The sequence below is a fragment of the Macaca fascicularis genome, chromosome 4 (genome assembly GCF_037993035.2).
Source record: "Macaca fascicularis isolate 582-1 chromosome 4, T2T-MFA8v1.1".
NCBI classification, from domain to species: domain Eukaryota; kingdom Metazoa; phylum Chordata; class Mammalia; order Primates; family Cercopithecidae; genus Macaca; species Macaca fascicularis.
In genome coordinates, this window is record NC_088378.1 from 42,716,556 (window position 1) to 42,741,359 (window position 24,804).

At 43.9% G+C, this 24,804-nt stretch overlaps 2 protein-coding genes across 2 annotated transcripts in view; both read left to right on the forward strand.

Moving 5' to 3' along the window:
- Nucleotides 1–23,693, forward strand: LOC141410239 (uncharacterized). The gene is made up of 4 exons (XM_074039100.1): nucleotides 1–74; nucleotides 18,271–19,056; nucleotides 22,994–23,160; nucleotides 23,308–23,693. Exons 1-4 carry the CDS (start codon nucleotides 1–3, stop codon nucleotides 23,367–23,369), a joined length of 1,089 nt encoding a protein of 362 aa, XP_073895201.1. The 3' UTR covers nucleotides 23,370–23,693.
- LOC102139485 (collagen alpha-1(III) chain) overlaps nucleotides 18,884–24,804 on the forward strand; it is a 9,258-nt gene continuing 3,337 nt past the window's right edge. The window contains exon 1 of the mRNA XM_074037124.1: nucleotides 18,884–20,363. Within this exon, the coding sequence (XP_073893225.1) occupies nucleotides 19,059–20,114 (1,056 nt within the window). The 5' untranslated portion in view covers nucleotides 18,884–19,058 and the 3' untranslated portion in view covers nucleotides 20,115–20,363. The remainder of the gene's footprint in view (nucleotides 20,364–24,804) is intronic.

Genomic DNA, 24,804 nt, shown 5'->3' on the forward strand with positions numbered 1-24,804 from the left:
ATGTACTTTACCAAAAGCTTGCAGGATTCTATAAACCATTCAGATCCTTTTACAAAGACTGAAGAGTGCGAGTGGTAAGGGCTTTTAATGGTTAGCGTGCTGTTTGTTAAAACACACATACACATGGCTGGGCACGGTGCCTCACACCTATAATCCCAGCACTTTGGGAGGCCGAGGCGGGCAGATCACGAGGTCAGGAGATTGCCGCCATCCTGGCTAACACGGTGAAACCCTGTCTCTACTAAAAAAAAATTTTTAAAAATCAGCCGGGCGTGGTGGCAGGCACCTGTAGTCCCAGCTACTCAGGAGGCTGAGGCAGGAGAATGGCGTGAACCCAGGAGGCGGAGCTTGCAGTGAGTGGAGATCAAGCAGTCACTGCACTCAAGCCTGGGCGACTGAGCGAGACTCTGTCTCAAAAAAAAAAACACACACACACATACACACCACAATCTTTAAACAGAAATTAAAGGTAAATGCATTCCCTCATAAAGTTGAATGTTTTCTTGTATTTTATCAGTAAACGGGATTATAGATACAAAGCTATAGACTAAGGTATGGTATTCAAAGTAAGGATAAAACTACATATACATGAAGATAATCATTTCCAGCAATAGAGCTAAGTAAAAAACACAACAAAATTTTTTTTCAACTTTTAAAATATATCCTTTATTAGGTAAAAATTCTCCTTTTAATTTACTAAGAGTTTGTATAAGAAAAAGATGTTGAATTGTATTGAATGCTCTTTCTGCATCTGTTGATATAATTTTTTTTTTAATTTTAAAGGATGTAATTTGGTTTATTATTTTACTGTGTTTTTTCTTTTAAGTCCCAGGGTACATGTGCAGGATGTGCAGGTTTGTTACGTAGGTAAGCATGTGCCATGGTGGTATGCTGCACCTAACAACCCATTACCTAGGTCTTAAGCCCAGCATGCATTCGCTGTTTTTCCTAAGGCTCTCCCCTACCCCGCCCTCCCCTCACAGGCCTCAGTAAGTGTTGTTCCCCTCCCTGTGTCCATGTATTCCCATTGTTCAGCTTCCACTTATAAGTGAGAACATGCAGCATTTGGTTCTCTACTCCTGCACTGGTTTGCTAAGGATGATGGCTTCCAGCTTCATCCATGTCCCTGCAAAGGACATGATCTTGTTCCTTTTTATGGCTGTATAGTATTCCATGGTGTATACATGCCACATTTTCTTTATCCAGTCTATCACTGATGGGCATCTGGGTTGAATCCATGTCTTTGCTATTGTGAACAGTGCTGCAGTGAACATATGCGTGCATGTAGCTTTATAACAGAATGATTTATATTCCTTTGGCTGTATACCCAGTAATGGGATTGCTGGTTAAAGACTGATAAAACTTCTGGCCCTCATCCATTTAAAGTTCCCCAGCAGCTCGACAAGGTGGCACGCATCTGTAGTAGTCCCAGCTACTCCAGAGGCTTAGGTGAGAGGATGGCTTGAGCCCAGAAGTTCAAGGTTAAGTGAGCTATTGAGAACTATGATCCCGTCATTGTCCTCCAACCTAGGCCACCAGTCTCTTAAAAAAAAAAAAAAAAAAATCCCCCAGGAAAAAATTAAAAGAGGCACTACAAGCAGCCCCCTATTTACAAACACTCAGATAGAAATGTACTGTATACAGTTGCCAATTGCCCGACAGTGGATCTGCAGGCTGTGGCTCCCCTTCTCTCTTCTGGCCTGTGGCTCACGTCTACAATGAATCCCCACCGCCAAGACTCTAGGGCCTCAAGTTCTCAGTCCCATAAGCCCAAGCACCCTAGAAACTACCCTTAAGCCATCTCCTGTTTCCAAAGCTTCACAGCCACATACCTTGCCACCATGATACCACAGGAACCCTCTTCACCCTCCAAAAGGCAAGTGGAGGCCTGACTCAAATCACTCATGTTAGACGAGGTCAGGGTCACACAGCTTAGGGAAGAGGGTGGGAGGAGTAAGAAAAATGTCATCTTGGTATCCTGATTGTCATCTATAATCCATTTTCCCACAGAAAATTCTTAATTTTTTTTTTTTTTTTTTTTTTTTTGAGACAGAGTCTCACTCTGTTGCCCAGAGTGGAATGCAGTGGTGAGATCTCAGCTCACTGGAACCTCCGTCTCCTGGGTTCAAGTGATTCTCCTGCCTTAGCCTCCCAAGTAGCTGGGATTACAGGCACGTATCACCACACCAGCTGATTTTTGTATTTTTAGTAGAGATGGGGTTTCGCCATGTTCATCAGGCTGGTCTTGAACTCCTGACCTCAGGTGATTCACCTGCTTTGGCTTCCTGAAGTGCTGGGATTACAGGTGTGAGCCACCGCACCCAGCCTAAAATTCTTACATGATTACATCTCACTGCACTGTAGGTCTATATATCCACATTTGAGGTTGAACAGGCTTTTGGGAGTTGCCCCATGCCTGATCATGCTTTGGAAACATGGTTTTTAAGAGGAAATATATTACAAGTTCAAAATAACTTAAAAATTAACTTCTGTATCTCAACTGGCATCTAAATTAGAGATTACCTGCATATAATTAAACTAATTGGAACCCAACTAAGCAAAACCCTAACTTGATTTTACTGGATCTCGATTTGAAAAGAGGAAAATGACATCAAAATAAATTCACATCAGAGATGTAATCAAAACACCATTTTAGAGAACATGCCGAATAAATTTAATCCAATATTCTATACTTTCAGAATGGAATATCATGATATCAAAAAAAGATCCAAAAACCTCAAAATAACCCAATTAACAAATCTAACCATCAACTATCGAGAAAACTCAACCAGAACATAAGGACACTCACTAGGAAACTTTGTATTATTAAGATCCAGTTCTTTATTCTAACATTGACACTTAGGTTTTAAAATACACTCAGAAAAAAAAAGAAAAACTAGTCTAAAAAAATAGTAAGGTCCAATCCAAAATATTGGCTAATATTTATTGTTTATTATAGAACAAGCACTGTTCTATATCTCATTTTATCCACACAATTATCATCTCAAGTATTAATACAATGCCCATTTTACAGAGGAAAAAAGTTAAGCAGAGAGGGTAATATATTCAAGGTCACACCACTAGTAAATTTTATCTCTTACATGCCATGCTCTACTGCTTCCACTTTTTTTTCTGTTTGGTTGTTTGTTTTTGGAAACAGAGTCTGGCTCTGTCACCCAAGCTGGAGTGCAGCGGCACAATCTCAGCTCACTACAACCTCCACCTCCCAGGTTCAAGTGATTCTCCTGCCTCAGCCTCCTGAGTAGCTGGGACTACACAACACGCCACTACACCAGGCTAATTTTTGTATTTTTAGTAGAGGCGAGGTTTCACCATGTTGGCCAGGCTGGTCTCAAACTCCTGACTTCAGGTCATCCACCCGCCTCGGCCCCCCAAAGTGCTGGGATTACAGGCGTGAGCCACTGCGCCTGGCCATCTGCTGCCTTTTATCAAACTGTTTCAATTATGTTTGACCTCTTCAAATTACAGTGGAGTATACTGTACTAACAGCTAATTGATAGATAGATTACAGAATTAAGTAATAAATTATAAAGTTGAACTGGGTAAAGCAAAACAGGATTCCACTAAAAGTGAAAGAACACCAACTACTCAGTAAGTTTTGTGCTTGTAAATTTTCTCATGTTTATTCAAATGTTTTTATGTCCCATCCACAAGCAAAATTTCCTATGTCTGCCTCAAGTTTTCCTAGTTACATTTTTTAGGAGGCATTCTCTCTAAGATATCAAAATGAGGGTTTTATGTAATCAGTATTTAGAGAGCATAATCCTCTCTCCTCCAATTTTGTTTAAAAAGTATGTCCCTACCCTGTGATTGTGTTGAGTCACCTCCCAGCTCTCTGGATGCTGTTTAAAGTTCTAGGAAAAGGGAAATCAAGAGAGGCTGCCCCAAGCCCGAAGGCCCATGAACAAGCCAGTGGCCATGTTACTAATCTTTAAATAGTGAAGGCCTACTCCCAAATGTACCTCTAAAGGTACTTGTTCTCAAAGCAAGACTCACTGTTGCATGATAATGAAGTGTTAGTTCATAAGCCTTTAAAGTACTGTCCTGACCAGAGGCAAAAGAACCCTCTGGAAATTTAGTGTTGGCAGCTCCAATCACTGCCCCAAGCAGAGCCCACATGCTAAGGTGTCTACACAGATGCACTCCTCTGGCCCTGAGCCAGTGGATACTGCAAACGGTATTCTCAAACTGCTGTGTGCGTGAGAATCACCTGGAGGACTCTTCACACCACATCTGCAGGGCCCATCCACCGTGATTCTGATTTAGTAGGTCTGGGTGGGGCCAAGATTTTGCATTTCTAGCAAGTTCCCAGGAGATGCTTATGATGCTGGTCCTGAGGCCACATTTTGAGAACCACTGATGTAAGTTAAGGGGTATGGGTCACAATTCTCTTGGCTGGTGCCACCAGCAAGCACAACAGAATTAAAGGTACTTTCTATCAGTAAAGAGAGAGCAGAGTATTGCAGAGCAGAGTAACAGCTAGCTAGTTCTCATCCCTGCTCTCATCCTCCACTCATTAGCAAGGAAAATTCAGGAATTTCCTTGAAATGCAGGCTTGAGGTGGCGTTTTACGGTGTCATACTATTTAAATATTGCAACTTTAGAGAAAGGGGAAAAAAGAAGAACATTTTTTCCCCCTAACATAACATAAATAAAAATAAGCCAGAAATTTCATTTGTTCCTATATCGCCTATCTTCTGACACTGATCATGAATGTCTGGCAAAAGAGGCCAGAATGATAGGCAACACTAACAAAAAGACTTTGTATTTACAGACTAGGTGACCTTTCATCAGTGCAGCTCAAAGAAGCAGAGAAACTTTCTGAATTATCTATAGATTCATAACAGCAGTGTCACATGGGCCATTAATTCACCTCCATGAGTCATGCCACTGGACTAGCAGCACAATGATTTAAAATAACCAGAATAAGACAGAAAATACCTATTAACCCCTAGCCAAACTCAGAAATTTTTCAAAATTAAAATGAATTTAAAAGTTCACAAAAATTAAAACATAAAATTATGCAGATGAAGTATTTAAACACATTACAGAGGCAGTATGAACTCATCTATACCATACTTCATCATTTCATCTCTATCACTGACCAGCCGTGTGACCTGAGGCAAATTACTCTGCCTATCTGTGCCACTGTTTCCTCATCAGTAAAATGGAGGGTTGGTAATGTTCCTCTTATACAGTTTTGTGAGGATTAAATAAACTGGGCACATAGTAAGTATCCTACAAATGTTATCCTATAAGTGTTACTATAAATTATTAATAATATTATTAATCAGAACTTGCAAATGTGCAAAACAATGTGTTTAGATTATGTAAAAAGTACTAAAGGCACTTAAAGACATTTTTCCCACCCCATTTCACACCTTCATCGCCTGCTACCTCTATCACGAGTGAAAATTAGCCCAGAGTCCCCCAATTCTTCTATAAGCTATGTTTTTCAATTAAAACATTTAGAATAAGAGAAGCAGATCTAAGCTTAATCCTCATCTTTCCACAAGAAAAGACCCAAATTTGCAGCAAGAGATGCAACAGACCTTTGTTTTAAAATCGTGTCGAGCTAAATCTAAACAGACCCCATATGTTGCCAAAAGCAGGCACCCACCAAGGTGAGAAAAGTTGAGACAGATGTCAGACTGCCATTCTGGTGAAGGGGAAAGGGAAATCTCCACATGCTTTTTAAGAAGAAAAGAAAAACATAACTTCAAAGAAAAAAAAGCAACACAATAATTTATTAGTCCAATAGGCATGCTGCTCAACTCAAGAATCATAAGGAAGTAAGGAGACAACTATCTTTTTTGACTCAATCTGTTAGCTGTAATGATACAGAGAACTGTCCTCGTAGGTAAACAATCTTAGACATAAAATATGTTTTTTGTTTAGAAGATAATAGTGGTCACTTCTAAGTGTTAGCAATATATTAATACTACACTAATTGATAGAAAAACATATCTACTCCTAAATACATCATGGGTACAATTTAAAGGTTCACATATAACTAAATCATTGAAGAAGAGGCCCTAGGAAGCCCAGAAGAATAACAAACTTCTGTCCACTTGATAACTCTTGTGTGAACACACAGACCCCTGGGGACATCAAAAGGGCTTTACTTGGGATCCAAAACAAAATAAAGACATTGTCAGAGAGATGCACCCCAAGGCCTCTCCTATTTAAAACAGCCTCTAGATATTTACAACATGGGGGAATAGCTCACGATATCACCTACACTTTCAAACTTCAGGACACAAATTTCTCTGTTCTTATGAACAGAGAAAGATGCACCCACTTCTGTTTAAAATGCTATTGATTACTATACCTAAATATAGATAGATCCAAACATATAAATATATTGGCCAAAAAAAAGAGAGGAAATGAAGCCATACTCTCTGGGTTATTATTTTTTTCTTCATTATACTTTCTGCACTGTACAACTTTGGAATTTAGGATGAATATACCTTAATTTTATTATCAGAAACATTTTACGGCATACTCTGTAAGACTGAAAACTTGTTGATGTATTTTTATTTACACAAAACTTACATGGTGGGTTATATAATTCAACGATTATGTGTCTGAGTCTATACTCATGAATAATGCTCTTTTTAGTCATTTCTGTAGTAATTCAGCACAAATCTTTGGTCTTAAACAGGTTAACAACTAGAGAAAAACAACTCCACTGACCATGGCTGCTCTATTCAAATGTCTGTCAGTGTCACTCTGCACTGTGGCAGCACCACCTAGTACACTGCAGTCAGGTAGTTAAAACCAACCCAGTGAAATTAAATACACCAAACAGGCCTCATGACCAATTGCATTTACTTAGCAAATGAAGTCACCATCTCAGAGTAAAACATTCCACACTAAAATTCAAACACAGTTCTAGATATGAACATACTCCAAATTCAGAAAGTAATTCACATTTAGCATGTGGATATCTAGATTAAAAGGCAGAAAATGCCTACTTTTAAATAAACCCAACTACGTTGTTACAGACATTTAACAGAAGCCTCTCCTCCTTTTTCTTTTCCATTTTGTTTGTTTGTTTGTTTGTTTAAACAGGGTCTCACCCTCATCCAGGCTGGAGTGCAGTGGTGCGATCTTGGCTCACTGCAACCTCTGCTTCCCAGGTTCAAGTGACCCTCCAGCCTCAGCCTCCGAGTGAGCTGGGACCACAGGCGCGAGCCACCACGCCCGGCTAATTTTTGTATTTAATGTAGAGATGAGCTTTCCACCATGTTGCCCAGGCTGGTCCTGAACTCTTGAATCACAGTGATCTGCCCGCCTCAGCCTCCCAAATTGTTGGGATGGCAGGCATGAGCCATCACGCCCAGTCCGCTTTACCTTTCTTAATTTAGGAAAGGCTTAATCATCTCTTGGGAAGCTCATAAACTATTCCTAAAAATCAAGCAATAAAAAAATTAAGGGTTTAACAATTTATTCCAATGCTAATTAATCTTTTTTCCCAAATCAAAAGACTTCCCTAACAACAAAATATAACTGAGATCTCACAAAAAATAAACCAGCTAAAAGACATACAGAACAATAAGTAAAATACTACTTTGGATTATATATATGAATGAAGAAGAGCAACAGGATAACCCAGAAATTGTGTGTATAAAAAATAGAGGGGAAAATAACATAAATTAATATTTTCATATTTGTATATAGAAACTCTGGAAGCATGTGAACAAACTAGTAAACATGGTTATCTGGAGTGGGCAACTGATGCTGGACAGAAGGAGTGAGACTTTTCACTGCATGGCCTTTATGTATGCGTATTTTTTAACAATGTAAATTATTGCCTATTCAATAAATTACATGAAAATTTATGCTGAGGTTACTTGGGCTGCATCATGGTTTTTCCACTGACCTTGGTCCTCATGTAATATAAAGGTAAGGAGCACAGGCTATGGAGTCAGGCTGCCTGGAGCTCTCTGAGGGCCCCCCAACTAGCTAATGAGCACACCTGGAATATCCTGGGAGAAGCAGGCTAGAGCCCTTGCCTGGATGGTGGTACCAGCAGCAAGACCATCAGCTGAGAAACCACCGTGCACCTCAACAGCAGTTCTCAGATGCCAACATAATCAGATATAATTGGATTATGCATAATTCTATTAATTCTATTTCCTTTTTTTTACACATCATGGTCTCTGAGTCCTCAGAACATTTTATCAGATGTGTAATGTTGTCATGAGGAAAGCCCTCATATTTTACCATGTGTTATTGTAAGTTAAATCAACTAGTTACTACACAGCCCTCTGCATATTACTGATAACACCTTTATCAATTTTTCATCATAACGGGGAGTGCAGGGGAAGTAAAGTATAATAAAGGATTTCCCTGCAGGAATAATCTAAAACCATTGTCTATCCTTCCAAAGGATAGCTTTTCTTTTTTTTTTTTTGAGACAGAGTTTCGATCTTGTCGCCCAGGCTACAGTGCAGTGGCGTGATCTTGGCTCACTGCAACCTCCACCTCCCAGGTTCAAGCAATACTCCTGCCTCAACCTCCTGAGATTACAGGTGCCCACTACCAAGCCCAGTCAATTTTTGTATTTTTAGTAGAGATGGGGTTTCACCATGTTGGCCAGGCTGGTAACACTGCTTTTCTACATGGGTGGAAATGTCTCATGAAACCGATCAGAAGAGTAAGTGAAAATAAAACAGAAGAAAATTTCTACCATACCAAAGGAAAAATAAAATTATTCCAGAAGGGTTTATATTTGTTTCTCTGAGTTTAATTTTTAGATAAAATATGCTGTAAACATTTAAAATCATTATTTTATATGTGTAGGAGTGGCACCACCCAGAAACTTACATGCAGGTTTTCTAAGTTTGATGTATTCTCAAAATGCAATTTAAACTGGCGATTTGGAATTCAGAACAGATTTTCTTCTAGAAACAATGTTGTAAATGGTCATTCTATTCCTTATTATTTAATTATATATCTAATCATCCACATGAAACTGTCAAGTACCTCAAGGAAGGACCCTGTGTAATCCTCACCACTTAGCACTAACAGAATAACTCAAATACAGTTCAGGAATGGATAAATGGATGAATGTCCTGCCGCCCTGAATAAACAAGATGCCTCACACACGGCCTAGATGGGTGTTTCCCAAATTCGCCTCATTGTAATCACCTGGGGGTCCTTGCTAGGGAGGCCTGTTCCTGGCCTCACCCAGCTGTGCTGACTCAGAATCTCCAGGAGCGGAGCGGCCTGGGAATGTTTTTCACCAAGCCCCCAGTGACTCCAATGATTCAGAAAGTGTGGGTAACCCGGAGATGAACAGCTGCTGCGCGTTCCAAGACACCCGAGGAAAGCCAAGGTGCAGGCTGAGCCCGTCAAGTTCCGGGTGAAAAAGTGACATTGAGGGCTCAGATAGCCAACCCCAGGCCAAGTGAAGCACAAGCGACAGCTCTCCCATAGCTGGGAAGCGAGGTGGGAGTTGGGCGGCCCTCCAGTTCCCACGGCAGGAGGAAATGGGGGCGAGGGGGCTCTGTGAAAGCAAGCCCGTGTCCATGTCCATAAAAAGTCCCCGGGAATAGGCCTGGCTTCCCCAGCCCCAGTGAGGCAGACAGAAAGCAACAGCTCTCCACACACTGCTGTCGGGAACCGCACATACTTTCACATGCCTGTGCAGAACTCTCTGGTTTTCCAACCAGAGGTATTTTTGTGTTTATCTCTGACACCAGCTCTCATGTAGCTGTGGTCAGCTTTCATCTTCCAGGCTTCAGTGGCACAGCCTCCGGCAGACTGGGCCATCTGTGGTGATACAGGAACACAGACACACACACATGCTAACTCAGCCTTCAATGTCACCAAAACAACAGCAGCAAATGTTAAATAAATGTTAGCTATGTGCCAGGCACCGTGCTAAGTAAGTACTTTTGATGCGTGTCTCAAATTTCTTGGCCATCTGCTAGTAGTTTGAGAGGTTTCTAAACAAAGAGAAGGGAAAGGGAAAAGCCCAAAAGCCTTCTTGTTTTTTTCTCAGATATTTGACAGGTTTTCACTGTATCTTCCTGGCCTCATCTGAGTATGGGAAGGTCATAATTTGAAGTTAGATCAGGTAACAGAGAGACAGTGCCACACGCTGTTTGGGCAGACTAATCCTGGAGAGAGCCCTGGCCTGCTTCAAAGCCCAGCTCCACTGCTTACCAGCTGTGAATGCGGGCAAACAAGTTATTTGTGCCTTCACTGTATCCCTGTCACACAGAGATAACAATAATATCCACTTCATAGAGCCATTGTACATATTAAGGTGTTTGGTGTATGGCAAATGTCCAGCATTCGTTGACAGCATCATCAGGCAATAAAAAATCCCTGCAAAGGGCCAGACACAGTGGCTCATGCCTGTAATCCTAGCACTTTGGGAGGCCAAGGCGAGCAGATCACTTGAGGCCAGCAGTTTCAGACCAGCCTGGCCAACATTGTGAAACCCCATACTAAAAATCAGCTGGGCATGGTGGTGCCCACCTGTAGACCCAGCTACTCGGGAGGCTGAGGCAGAATTACTTGAACTCAGGAGGCAGAGGTTGCAGTGAGCCGAGATCGTACCACTGCACTTCAGCACGGGAGACAGAGCCAGGTTCCCTCTCAAAAAAAAAAAAAAAAAAAAAAAATTCTTGCAAAGACTGTCTGACATCAGAAAACGGAATTATGCTACTGCCTTGATATTGGTAACAGGAATGACATATTTTGTTTGAATGCCAAAGTCTTTCATAGACACATCATTTGTCCAAAAAAAAGGGGAGGCCTGTGGGCACGGTGACTCACGCCTGTAATCCCAGCACTTTGGGAGGCCAAGGCGGGCGGATCACAAGGTCAAGAGTTCGAGACCAGCCTGGCGAACATGGCGAAACCCCACCTCTACTAATAATACAAAATTAGCTGGGCGTGGTGGCGCACACCTGTAATCCCAGCTACTCAGAAGGCTGAGGTAGGAGAATCACTTGAACCCGGAAGGCGGAGGTTGCAGTGAGCCGAGATCGCACCACTGCACTCCAGCCTGGGCGAAAGAGTGAGACTCCGTATCAGGAAAAAAAAAAAAAAATGGGGGTGGGGGGGCGGCTGAAAGCTCCTTTTCTCAGAGAGTTCCTCAGTCAAACACAAAGTTCTAGCTCTTCTACCTTTGCCCAAAGTGCAGCTGAAGTGCACACTGTGAGAAGTGCAGACCACAAATGAAACCGGCATGTGGGACAAGATGGCGGTCAGCACCCTCCTGCTGTATCTGAACTTCAGTTCCTGCATAAGTCATTCATTCCAGGATAGAAACCAATTTGAGGAGAAACAAAATTAAGTAAGTTACTCGGGGCCTAGTTAGGTGCAAGCCATTTTATTTTATACTTAAAACTTGATATTTTTTTTTTCTTTTTACACCTTCACTGCTGGAAAAACTTGGTTTTTTAAAGATAATAAAATGACTGCCAGAGGCAAATACTGCATTATTTTTGTTTCTGAATTGTCTCCCCAAAATATTAAGAAACTCAAATGTTTCTCTTTTGTTAAATTTTTTCCTTTGCTAGTCTAGATTTTAAAATATATACAGCTGAAATGTTAATATTAGGTTTTGCTTTAATATAGCAGGAAACTAGATTACTGCTAGATAAATAATTTCAACCTAAATGTAGGTAGCTTTTTAAGCCAGGTTATTATTTTCCCAATACCCAAAAGTCAATGAGGAGACTGATGTTTTGATTTAAAGGATATACTCTCATAATTCAAAAAATAACTCCTCTAGAAATCTGAATATTTGGCAAATGCATTTAAACATAATTCTCTTTCCATAATGACGTTGCACTTTATAAAGCCGAGGAGGAAGCTATGAATGTATTGTAGGCAGAATACACACAAACTAGAAACAAGTACCTGCCTGATCTGCTTGGCAAGTGACTAATCCCTCAACACGTGACAATCCACGCATTCTATGTGAATAAAATATTAGCTAAAAGAGCCCATACAGGCTGGGTGTGCTGGCTCACCCCTACAATCCCAGTATTTTGAGAGGACAAGGCGGGAGGATTGCTTGAGGCCAGAGTTTGAGATAAGCCTAGGCAACACAGTGAGATTCCAATTTCTTAAAATAAATAAATAATTTTTAAATGTAAAAAGAGTCCATATGGTCATGAAGAGTTTATTTCAGACACAAAGTTTTTTGTTTTTTTTTTAATCCCTCATCAAAAGAATCAAAGGGATTATTTATCAAAGTTGTACTTACAAATTCATCTGAACTTGAACTCTGTCTGGGTTCAAAGCCCAGCTCCATTGCTTACCAGCTATCAACGTGGGCAAGCAAATTATTTGTGCCTTAGTTATATCATCTGTCACACAGAAATAATAATAGTATCCACTTCAAATAGTATTATCAAATAGTCAAAATGAAACTCACAGAAGCAGAGAGTACAATGATGGTTACCATGGGCTGTAGGAAGAAGGTATTGAAGAGATATTGGTCAAAAAATACAAAATTTCTGTTAAGAGGAATAAGTTCAAGAGATCTATAATCAACATGGTGACCATAGCTAATAACAATGTATTGCATACTTGTAAGTGTTCTTACCACAAAAAAAAGAGTATGTGAGGTAATGTATATATGTTAATTAGCTTTATTAACCCATGCCACAATATATATCCATATATCTAAATATCATGTTGGTGGGGCACAGTGGCTCACACTTGGAATCCCAGCATTTTGGGAGGCCAAAATGGGCAGATGCTTGAGCCCAGGAGTTTGAAACTAGCTTGGGCAACACAGTAAAACCCTGTCTCTATTAAAAATCTAAAAATTAGCCTGGCGTGGTGGCATGTGCCTGTAGTCCAGGCTACTAGGGAGGCTGAGGTAGGAGGATCACTTGAGCCACTGAACTCCAGCCTGGGCACTCCAGCCTGGGCAACAGCCAGATCCTGTCTTTAAACAAAAAAAAAAAAAGTTGTTTACCATAAATATATGCAACTTTAATTTTCCTATTTATTTTGTCAAAATAAATAAAAACTTTTTAAATCCCTCAGTAGAATCACAAAATGCCAAAATTGGAAAGGCTAGTAGAAATTATTTTTGTCAAGGTCTCTGTTTACAGATAAGAAAACTAAGGCTTTGAGATGTTGAATAAATTGCTCAAAATCTGTGTTAGAAAATGGCAGAGGTGAAGCCAAGCTCAGGTCTCCCAATTCCTAATCCAATGAGCTTTCTAGACTATTGCAGTGCTCCTCAATTTGCCTGGCCAAAGGACAGCATGGCATTGTTAAACACACTGGAGACTCTGGTTCAACAGGACTTTGGAAGGGTCTGGGAATCTCTAATTTTAACAAAAGTTCCAAGCAGTTCTTAAAGTTAGTCAAGTAGAGGAATCACCTGGCCTCCTTAACCTGATGGTGCAATCTGACCACTGAGCTACTGTCAGTTTCTTTTAATAAACTGAGGAACTGGGATTAGAGGGGGATGGGGCCACACAGCCACCAACATCCTCTCTAGCATGTGGTATGTGTCAATGAAAGCAAATCTTATGCCAAACCTTTATGAGTGGACAGGCACAAAAACAGCCACACAACCTTTTCTTAGAAGTGCAGTCAGTCAGGCACGGTGGCTCACACCAGCGATCCCAGTTCTTTTGGGAGGCCAAAGAGGGAGGATTGCTTGAGCCCAGGAGTTCCAGACCAGCCTGCGCAATGTATGGAAACCTCGTCTCTTTTCTAATTAAAAAAAAAAAAAAAAAAAAAAAAGTGCAGTGAAGTCTCTGACTTTAGAACTCTGACAAGTGCCTTGTATTCTGAGGAAGAAGCAAAGATATGCTGACATCAGGACCAGCCAACCCTCTGGTTAGGTGAGGGGACAGTCTGTTGTGAGGTATGAGAATGCATCTTAACACCTAAAATTACTCCTCAGAAGTATGAGCCTACTGTGTCTGCCAAATTCTCAGGCCTGTTTATGCAAATGTACAGTGTATTTGCAAATGTACAGTGATAAATATGTACGATTATTATGTATCAATTAAAAAGTAATAAATATGTATAATATAACCTGGCCTTCCCTCCTATCTCACAAGGTTTTTAATTAAGTAATAAATATGAATGATACTTTTTCAATCATAAAAGTCTTAATTATAAAAAGAAAGAAATTATGAACTTCAAAAAGTTCACTGTGCTAAGTAAAAAAAGCCAGGCACATGATTCCATCTGTATGAAATGTCCAGAAAAGTCAAAAGTCAAATCGATACAGGCAGAAAGCAATCAGCAGTTGCCTAGGAATGGGAGGGTTGACAGGAAATGGGGAATGACTACTCATGAGTATGGGGTTTCTTTTTGGGTGACAAAAATGTTCTAAAATTGTGGTCATGGTTGCACAACTCTGTAAATATACTTAAAAACCCTAAATTGTACACTTTTTTTTTTTTGACACAGAGTCTTGCTCTGTCTCCCAGGCTGGGGTGCAGTGGTGCCACCTCGGCTCACTGCAATATCCACCTCCTGGGTTCAAGTGATTCTCATGCCTCAGCCTCCCAAGTAGCTGAGATTACAGGCATGTGCCCCTGTGCCCAGCTAATTTTTGTATTCTTAGTAGAGACAGTGTTTCGCCATAGTGGCCAGGCTGGTCTCGAACTCCTGGCCTCAAGTGATCAGCCCACCTTGGCCTCCCAAAGTACTGGAATTACAGGTGTGAGCCACCCCACCCAGCCAAATAGTATGCTTTAAGTGGGTGAATTGTATGGTGTGTAAATTTTATTTCAACAAAACTATTTTTAAAGAGAAAGCAAACCCCATCACACAGAGCTTAAAAATAAAAACAGGGGCCAGGCGCAGTGGCTCACACCTGTAATCTCAGCACTTTGGGAGTCCGAGGCGGGTGGATCATGAGGTCAGGAGTTCAAGACCAGCCTGGTCAAGATGGTGAAACCCCGTCTCTACTAAACATACAAAAATTAGCAGGGCGTGGTGGTGGGCATCTGTAATCCCAGCTACTCGGGAGGCTGAGGCAGGGAATTGCTTGAACCCGGGAGGCAGAGGTTGCAGCAAGCTGAGATCACACCACTGCACTCCATCCCAGGCGACAGAGTAAGGCTCCGTCTCAAAAAAATTAAAATTAAAATTAAAAAACAGGACTATTAGATCGAGTGTCTATTGATTTCTGCTTAGCAAAGTCTATTTTGATGTTTACAGAGCCAAGAAGTAACTACTCACATTGCTGGCTATCGTCACTATTTTCCATGAGAACTTACTGTGTCAGCAAAATTAATGAAGTCCAACTTTTACAGACAGGAGCAGAGATTGGTGGTTAAGCATTAAAGGTTAAAGGCAGAAATAGTTTACATTTTTATTTTTGTAAAGTAATTGTCTGGATCACTTACACTGGTAGCAGTATTGTATTTTTCGTAGGGACGGGGTTTCGACATATTGGCCAGGCTAGTCTTGAGCTCCTGGCCTCAACAGATCCACCTGCCTCAAAAGATCTGTCCTCCTTCCTCAGGTTTTTACAGTTATTCTTCCTGACAGTAAGCACTAAGTCACTAAGTATTCATTCAATTCAAACATCTATTGAGTTATTACATCCAGGCATTGTTCTAAGCTCTACAAAAACAAAGACTTGGCCATCCTGGACCTCAAAGGTCCCTGCTGTCTGGCAGACCAGTGCAGAAGTCCGCTTGGTAAATATGATCGAGGTGAACCAATGCCATAGGAACATTCCCTCAACCTGGGGGTGTCTGGGAAAGAAAGTAGGAGTCTTCAATGAACATTCTCCCCAAGGCATGACAAAAAATTATTTTGGATAACTTTCTACCCATGAGATTTTGAGGAATGGCAAACTTGATGAAATACTTCTGAGGACCATTGAGGCCAGCAGGGCCAGCCCACAGGACTAAAATACTGTCTCTGTATCACAAAGAGTGTCTATACCTCTTTTTAAATTGTTCCACTGACATTCTCACATCCTTTCTTATGGTAGAGAGCTATTATTGGTCACTGAAATATGCTGTCCCCAACTGCTAAAGGCTTCTGGTAAACTGCTGGATTCTGTTAATTGCTCCTAGGGAGACTCATTAAAAGGTTTATCTGACAAAAAGGGTGGAATTAACGGTCACAGTTATCCTTAGGACTGTTTAAGGAATGTATCTAAACTTTGCTCCCCATTTCCACACTTTTTTTTTGAGATAGTCTCGCTAATTTTTGTATTTTTAGTAGAGACGGGGTTTCGCCATGTTGGCCAGGCTGATCTTGAACTCCTAGCCTCAAGTGATCCACCTACCTCGGTCTCCCAAAGTGCTGGGATTACAGGCATGAGCCACTGTGCCTGGCCCCACACTCTTCTAAAGGGAAGGAACACAGGCAGTGGGACTACAGGCGAGACAATGAGAAGGTTTGGGCTTCAGGCCCGGATGTGTCATTAACCCACAGCCTAACCTGGGGTGAATTAACTGCAATGCTCTTGGACTGGATTTCCTCTCTGGGTAAGAGTTCACGAAATGGATGGCCTTTATGGTCAATTCCAAGTCTAAACGTCTAGCCATCCATACTAATGGAGTATGTTATTCTGGAGACCTGCCTAAAATGGTACCAAACGACTTCAAACTGTAGTTTTTACACAGGAACAAGGTTTGAGGCATTGTTTTAAAAGAATTCTAACAGATGGTAATGCATTTCACTGCTTTTTAGCATATAAAAAAGCAAAGTGTGTGAAGGTGAAAGAAACTACAAAAATTAATGCCTTTATAGTCAGCTTTCTTCTCTACGTGTACATTTATACTCAGGCATAATTATATTCAATAAAAAGCCTTCTTGCATGATTACTTAAAAAAAACAAACAAACAAACAAAAAATGGGGCCGGGCATGTTAGCTCACGACTGTAATCCCAGCACTTTGGGAAGTCGAGGCAGGTGGATCACCTGAGGTTGAGAGTTAAAGACCGGCCTGACAAACATGGTGAAACCCCATCTCTACCAAAAATACAAAAATTACCCGGGCGTGGTGGCAGGTGCCTGTAATCCCAGGTACTCTAGAGGCTGAGGCAGGAGAATCACTTGAATCCAGGAGGCGGAGGGTGCCCAGAGCTGAGATGGCACCACTGCACTCCAATCTGGACCACAGATATGAAATCACAACCATTTAAGATTCAAACAAACTTGTGAAAAGTTTTGAAAAGAGTTATTTCAGTCACTGTAATTAGAACAACCTTAGTTAATATGGAGAATTTGGGGGATTTCTGGCTATGGACAATAGCCTATTGGGGCATATGTACTAAAGAATAGAGAAAAGTGATATATTTAAGTATAAAACCAAACTAGTAAAGGAAGGAGTTCTTGACCTTCAGGGAGTTTCCTCTTGTTTTTTAATTCCCACAATAGATCAATTCACCTATCAATCAGATCTCGCTCATCACATTCCTTGTCAAGGGTGAAATTCTGGTTCTCCCACGCGCCTACACCCTACACAGAAAACGCTAGAAGCAACTCCTGATTGCCGTGTAGACCATGACATCCTACTAGGACAGTATATCCTACCATATGCATGAAGTCATTACTCACATTATGTAGATATATTCTGATTATGTCAACAACTTTATGAGATCATTTTGATTCTTCCCCATAGATTTTTTTTTTTTTCTTGGAGGGGGAGGCTCTCCCAGGTTGGGAACTGTCCACAATTCATATGAATGTGTTGACAGCACAATCAAAGAGATGAACACAAAAATGTAAAACTGCCACATGATAATTATACAACTTGGAGAAAGATGTATTATAGCAAGCAATCTCACTGAAATTAAGTAATTGAAAATTTTGAACTCTTAGGCTGTAAGGTAGTTAAAATATAGCTAAGTTTTTCTAGCTAGCTGGAAAACGAGCTATTCGAGATTGCATATGAAGTGATTCTAGGAGAAAAAGCTATTTCATCCAGAGCTGCTGAAATCTAGGCGTGTGTTACACCAACACCTCCCCTCCCACCCAGCAACCCATCAACCATCTCCAATTTACTCTTTACACTTAGGATTATGACCAAGTTCACGTACTTAAAAGGGAGAAACCACAGAGACATCACACTGAAAGTTTCTCTGCTTTGGTCCAGCAGGAAATTCCAGTTGCTTCATTCACCGGAGCCAGTTAAGCTGCTGAAATGAAATGGATGATCGGAGAGATCACTATGTCAGGACACAGACTTGACTTTCAGAGTTGGAGGAAGCCAGACAAAGATGAATGGGATTCAGAGCCTGAACTCAAGGTCAAGGTCTTCTGAATCACAAACAGCCGATGGGTCTGGGAGAAGAAAGAAAATTCAGCGCCAAATGGGAAAACCCTTAAAGTCTGCATAGTTCTGCTAGTAGGTAAGAACACAGGTAGGAGGCGGGAAGAGAGGGGGCAAGCAGCCCCAACGCTCGCCGACATCCCCAGGGTTTTACAAACGGATCGTCCTGAAGTCTCCAAAACTGTAACTACTATAAGCCCAAATGTATATTCTCCCCTAGCTTTTCCAACAGGCTACCTGCCTGTGACCCTTTTCCCACGGCCTTGGCTCCTCCTCTGTCTACAGCGCCGGTCTCCTCTCAGCCTCCCACACAGACAGACAGAGACAGACACAGACAGAAGTAGCGGACAGGGGGACTGGGCCAGCCCAATTCCCACCCTCCGCGCCCACTCCCTCGAGGCAGCCAAGACCCTCCAGGAGTCCGAGTCACAGAGCGCTCTGCGCCCCTGCCACCTGCCCAGCCTCCCGCTGGGGTCCGGCGGTCCCCACTCGAGACCCCGACATCGCGGGGCTCCGCGGCCCCCGCGCCGACCCCGGGCCGCCAGGGGGCGGGCGGGAGCAGCTCTCCGGGTGCCTCCCGACCGGTTCCCCTCCCCCGGCCCGCCGGCCACTCACGGATTTTCACTCGGCGGTGGTCCAGGCGCACAGCGGCGGCGTGCAGGGCGTCGAGGCGGCGGTGCAGCGCGGCGGTGCGGTGGCCCAGCGCGGCCGCCTGGCCCTCGAGCTCGCCGAAGATGTCCCCGGCGCAGCGCGACAGGTCGGCCAGCTGCGCCAGCAGGCAGCCCAGGGTATGCGAGCTGACCTGCTCCAGCGAGCGGAAGAGAGGCGCGCCCGCAGCCCCGGCCCCCGCCGCCACGGGCCGGCGCAGCCGCGCGGGCTCCAGGGTCCTCTGGTGGAAGGGCATGGCGGGGGCGGGCCGGCGGCGCGGGATCCTTCAGTCCGCCCCCCGTCGGCGCGGGGCGCGAGCCTGCATCCAACACAAAGGAAGTCCCAGGCAGCGGCGGGGCGCCGAGGGAAGCCTGGCGGCCCCTGCCCGCAAGGGAGAGGCCGGGCGAGCAGGAAGGACGGACGGACGGACGGACGGACGGACGGACGGGCGCGCGGGCGGGCGGGCACCCGGGCGGCGCGGGACAGGGTTTGGGTCCGAGCCGCGGCTGCCTGGCGCCCGGCGGCGTTCCTCCACCCGCAGGGCTTCCCGGGCCGCGCGGCTAGAGGAAGTTCCAGGGGCAGCGCCGGGCGGCGGCGGCCGCGGCGGCGAGGGGAGCCGCGAGTCCCGCTGAAGTTTGCAGGCGGGCAGGAAAGCGCTGGCTGCTCCTTCCCTCCCTCCGGATTGGAGAGGGAGGAGGAAGCGAGGGAAGTGCCGCCGACACCGGGCGAGAGGGAGGGGAGGCGAAAGAAAGGAAAGGGGGAGGAGAAAAGGGCCGGCCCGGGAACCACCTGCGGCTCCCGCGGCCGCCGCGCCCAGCGCCCGCAGCCAGTGGCGGCCCCGGCGCCTCAGCGCACCCTGCCGGGGCGGGCGCGGGCGCACAGTCCCCAGACGCCCACGTCGCCGCCCCAACTCCCCTTGGCAGCCCCCGGGCGGTGGGGCAGAGCCCTCGCCCGCCCCCCGGGCCGGGGTGGAGCGCAGTGCGGGCGCCGCGGAGGCGGAGGCGCCAGGACGGCCGCGGCCAACTCTGCTCGCGCTGCTCACCTGCGCCCCTGCCCACAGCGCTTCGTAGTCTGGAGCGCTCCGCCCCGCGGGGAACGCCCCGGGCCCTCGGGGTCCCCCGGTCTCTCCCACTTCCCTTCTGGAAGGTGGCCAACGCTTCTGGGCCGCCGGGGTGGACCTCAAAGAGAACGTCTTTAAATGTCCTGTGGCCAGGGGTTCTGTAACCGACTAGGAATCAGCGTCCGAATCGGAACAACTTCTCTAGACCTCTTTTCAGGGGGCGTCCAGTGAGTTTTTTCCAGCAAGTTGACTCCCCTGTGACTGCCTGCTACTACAGCTGGAAAGGTCCAATCTGAAATGTGACTAATCTGGGTTTCTTCACCAAGCATGTGAGTTAGGGGTGGAGAACTAGAACCTAGAACCCTGAATTCGGAGCCTGGAAGATAGGTAAGCTACATGCTATTGAGATCGTGGTCATGGGACACCCGCTAACACAAACCTTCTGGTAGGAAGTATTTGAGAAGACTGGGTCCAGTATCCCCAAGCTAAAATCCCACTAGCCCATCGCTGTGTTTGCTCAGAAAAGGAATCTGGGTTCTTTGGTTTCTGCTTTCCAGTTGACCCTGCTTGCTCCTCTGTTTCATGGCATTTTGGGAGTCAGTCTCCCAGAGCAGCGCTGATTGTAATGAGAAGCGCGTTCCCTCACTGGGGCACAGGAGCAGTGGGAGACAAATGGGCCTGGGAAAGAGCTCCTCCAGATAAAACTTAGTAGACAGATACGGGTTGTGGTGTTGTTGTTTTGGTCTTTATCCTGTTGTACAGCGCCTCATTTTTTACAATGTGGGCCAGTAACAGTTTCATATCACCTACTCGGACCACCTTCGGGGTTGTTATGAGGCTCAAAGGAACTGCTGCTGTCTGTGAAAAAAAACATGCTTTGCAATTTATGAAACACTGGATAAACATCAGGAACCGTATAAAAGCGTGCTGCTTCCTCAAGAAATACTAGTTGAGTGCCTGTGTGTTGGACACTGGCTAGAGGTAAGGTAATGTGCAAAGCAGGCTCTGTCCCTGTCATCATGAGACTCCCATATAGTGGACCATGCATAACATTTTTAAATTATATATAATATGGCCGGGCACGGTGGTTCATGCCTGTAATCCCAGCACGTTGGGAGGCTGAGGAGGACGGATCGCCTGACGTCAGGAGTTTGAGACCAGCCTGGCCTAGTCTCAAACATGGTGAAACCTAGTCTCCACTAAAAATACAAAAATTAGCCAGGCGTAGTGGTGGGGGCCTGTAATCCCAGCTACTCTGGAGGCTGAGGCAGGAGAATCACTTGAACCTGGGAGGCGGAGGTTGCAGTGAGCTGAGATTGTGTCATTGCACTCCAGCCTGGGCGACAGAGCCAGACTCTGTCTGGAAAAAAAAAAAATTTGCCTATTTAAAGTGTATGACTCAGTGCTTTTTAGTATATTTACAATGTTGTGCAAACATCACCATGATCACTTTTACAACATTTTAATCACACTGGTCTCAAAAAAACAATTCTCTTTAGTACTCAGTTCCCTCCCTCCCAAACCATCACTAGCCGATTGCAACCACTCATGTGTCTATGGATTTGCCCATTCTAGAGGTTTCATATCAATGAAATCATACAATGTGTGATTGTTTGTGACTGACTTCTTTCACTTAGTGTAATGTTTTCAGAGTTTATCCGTGGAGTAGCATGGATCAGTTTTGATTTTTTTTTTAAGGCTGCATAATATCCCATTGTTTGGATATGCCACATTTTGTTTATCCATTCATCAGTTAATGGACATTTGGGTGTCTACTTTTTGGCTATTATGATTAATGCTACTGTGAACGTGTGTGTACAAGTTTTTGTGTGGATGTGTGTTTTCATTTCTCTTGGATACATACCGAGGAGTGGAATTGATGAGTCATGGTGCCAATCTGTTTTCCAAAGTGACTGCACCATTTTACCTCCCAACCAGCAATGTATGAGGGTTCCAGTTTCTTCACATCCTCAGTAACACTAATTTTAATGTCTTTTTTATTACAGCCATTTTAGTGGGTATAATATCTCATTGTGGATTTGATTTGCATTTTCCTGATAGCTAGTGATAATGAGCATCTTTTCATGATTTTATCAGCTACCTGTTTATCTTCTTTGAAAAAAGATAACATTGTAGAAATGTCTGTTCAGATTCTTGGCCATTATTAAATCAAATTTTTGTCCATTTCTTATCAAGATGTAATAGTTCCTTGAATATTCTAGATACAAGTCCCTTAGGTGTAACATTTACTTCCTAATTGCTTTAACAGTCTATTGTGGGTTTTTTGTTTTTTGTTTTGGGACATAGTCTCGCTCTGTCACCCAGGCTGGAGTACAATGGGGCGATCTCGGCTCACTTCAACCTCCGCCTCCTGAGTTCAAGCGATTCTCCTGCCTCAGCCTCCCATGTAGCTGGGATTACAGGTGCCTGCCACCACACCCAGCTAATTTTGTATTTTTAATAGAGATGGAGTTTCACCATGTTGGCCAGGCTCATCTTGAACTCCTGACCTCAGGTGATCCACCGGCCTCAGCTTCCCAAAGTGCTGGGATTACAGGCACGAGCCATAGCACCCAGCCCAGCATTGTCCTTTAGTTTATTCCATCTTCTGTTTCCTTAAGACTTTCCCATTGGTTTGAAAAGAATTATGATTTAGCCACATAAACTAATAAAAAGAGGGCAAGCATGTTTTTGTAAATTTGTCATCCTGGGGCAATATCAATAGAATTTTTTTTGATAAAATGATTTCACTACTCCAGAAGCAGAATGTAAATTCTATATATAACCAACACATGGAATTAACAGGACTCATGGGTGTGTCCATAAAAGCAACTGAATTTTTAGTCTTCTGCTATCCCTTTAATAATCTATTCCATGAGGATAGTTCTTCCTCTTCCACAGAATGAAACTCAAGCAGTCCCGTAACTTGTTTATTCTCTCAGGTAATAGAAAATCCTGTTACTTTAAGAGAAAAACCCTGCTCTTAATTCAGTAATTAAAATGTTGTCCCCCACCAGGGGCCTCCTGTGGGCAGAAGTACGGACAAGGAGCTTTGTTCCTCCCCCATGTCACCCTCCCATGGCCCAGTTGCTAGCCATGGTAAGGGGAAAGAGGGGTGGAGGCCGCAGGAAGGCATGTAGTGAACTGGACCTCTGGTGGAAAGGCATCACCCACGCTGGGCTTGGTGGGTATTTGAAAGTGACTCTTCCGTGAACACTGTTGTGAGCCCTCACTGGGAATGTTTGGCCATGCTTCCTGACACTGGCAATGAATTTTCTCTAGCTGCTTATTCTACCCCAACCTTGGTTTTCCTTCTGTCCCCTCCACACAGACTCTCAGCATCAGGGTCCTGTCAACCCTTCAGTGAGACTTTTTCAGAAGAATCCCTTTTAAAATGACCTCAAGCTGACCTTCCTGCTGAGGATTCCACATATGGTATCTGAGACTCACACAGTGTGGTTGGAAGATAGCACAGTGACCTCCCAGGCACGGCCCTCTGCCAACCCTCCACTGGCTGCCCTAGGATGCTGGCCTTCCTCCGATGGGAGTCAGGCCCAGTCTGCTGTTGGCCAGGAGCAGCCAGCAAGCTCCCTGGGAGGCCTGGAGAAGCCCTTCTCACTCAGCTTGGTGTTCGATGCCAGTGCCCCCGCCCATTGTGGGGTGAGGGTGGGACTCTCAGCACAGCCCTGTCCAAATAAATTCTCAAAAGCCCTCCTCCATTTGCAGTCACTTGAGTCTTTTGTAGCCTGTGTGATTGAGCATCTAAGCAGTCCTCAGCTATTTACTTTGAAATTTCGTAAGTGACTTTGGTAGCTGTCATTTCTTGATGCATCAGTCACAACTTCCCTTCTAACATCCCATTAAGTAACATCTAAAACAGAACAAAAACATTGTGCCAACTTCTTCCAAGAAGAATTTAATGTCACTTCCTAAGTTAAGCAGTTGGGCCCTGTCCCATGACTGTTCATCTCTGCTCAATAGTCATCAGGATCTGAGAAAGCAGAAAGGAGCCCTGGGGGCCTAAGCTGTGTGTTTGTGTGTGTGTGTGTGTGTGTGTGTGATTATGAGGAACATTCTCCATTCTGTTTTTCATTAATATCTAAAGGGAAATTCTATTAAATCAATTCCAAGACCAAAAATCGTGGACATTTGCGTGCTTTTTAAAGACTCTAAAAACAAGTGGAATGTATAAACTATATTCTTTCCCAACTTTTTGATATATTGTACAATTGTTCCTGAATTGAAAGTCTAATGAGCCGGGCGCGGTGGCTCACGCCTGTAATCCCAGCACTTTGGGAGGCCGAGGCGGGCGGATCACAAGGTCAGGAGATCGAGACCACGGTGAAACCCCGTCTCTACTAAAAATACAAAAAATTAGCCGGGCGCGGTTGTGGGCGCCTGTAGTCCCAGCTACTCGGGAGGCTGAGGCAGGAGAATGGCGTGAACCCGGGAGGCGGAGCTTGCAGTGAGCCGAGATCGCGCCACTGCACTCCAGCCTGGGCGACAGAGCGAGACTCCATCTCAAAAAAAAAAAAAAAAAAAAAAAAGAAAGTCTAATGATTAATACATTTTTTTGTATTATCTTACCTGCTAGGGAAAAAAAAATTGCCATGATGCGAAAAAGATGCAACAGGCACTGTGGGGTATAGCGTGTAACAGTCTTCTGTCCATGAAATACTGTGGTTTATATGCAGGATTAGCCATTTATATGCAGGATTAGCCCAGTGGTAGAAACCTCAGTCCAGCCAGTCTGGAGACTAGTAAACAAAAAAGAGACTTTTCTGCTTCTAACAGACATAGGCAAGTGGTAATTTCTCACCAAATTAAA

Coding starts and splice junctions, on each gene's coding strand:
- LOC141410239 (XM_074039100.1), top strand. CDS start 1: ATGTACTTTACCAAAAGCTTGCAGGATTCTATAAACCATTCAGATCCT. Junction 75..18,270: donor AAGACTGAAGAGTGCGAGTG/GTAAGGGCTTTT, acceptor AATCACAAACAG/CCGATGGGTCTGGGAGAAGA. Junction 19,057..22,993: donor GCGCCAGCAGGCAGCCCAGG/GTATGCGAGCTG, acceptor GTCCCCCACCAG/GGGCCTCCTGTGGGCAGAAG.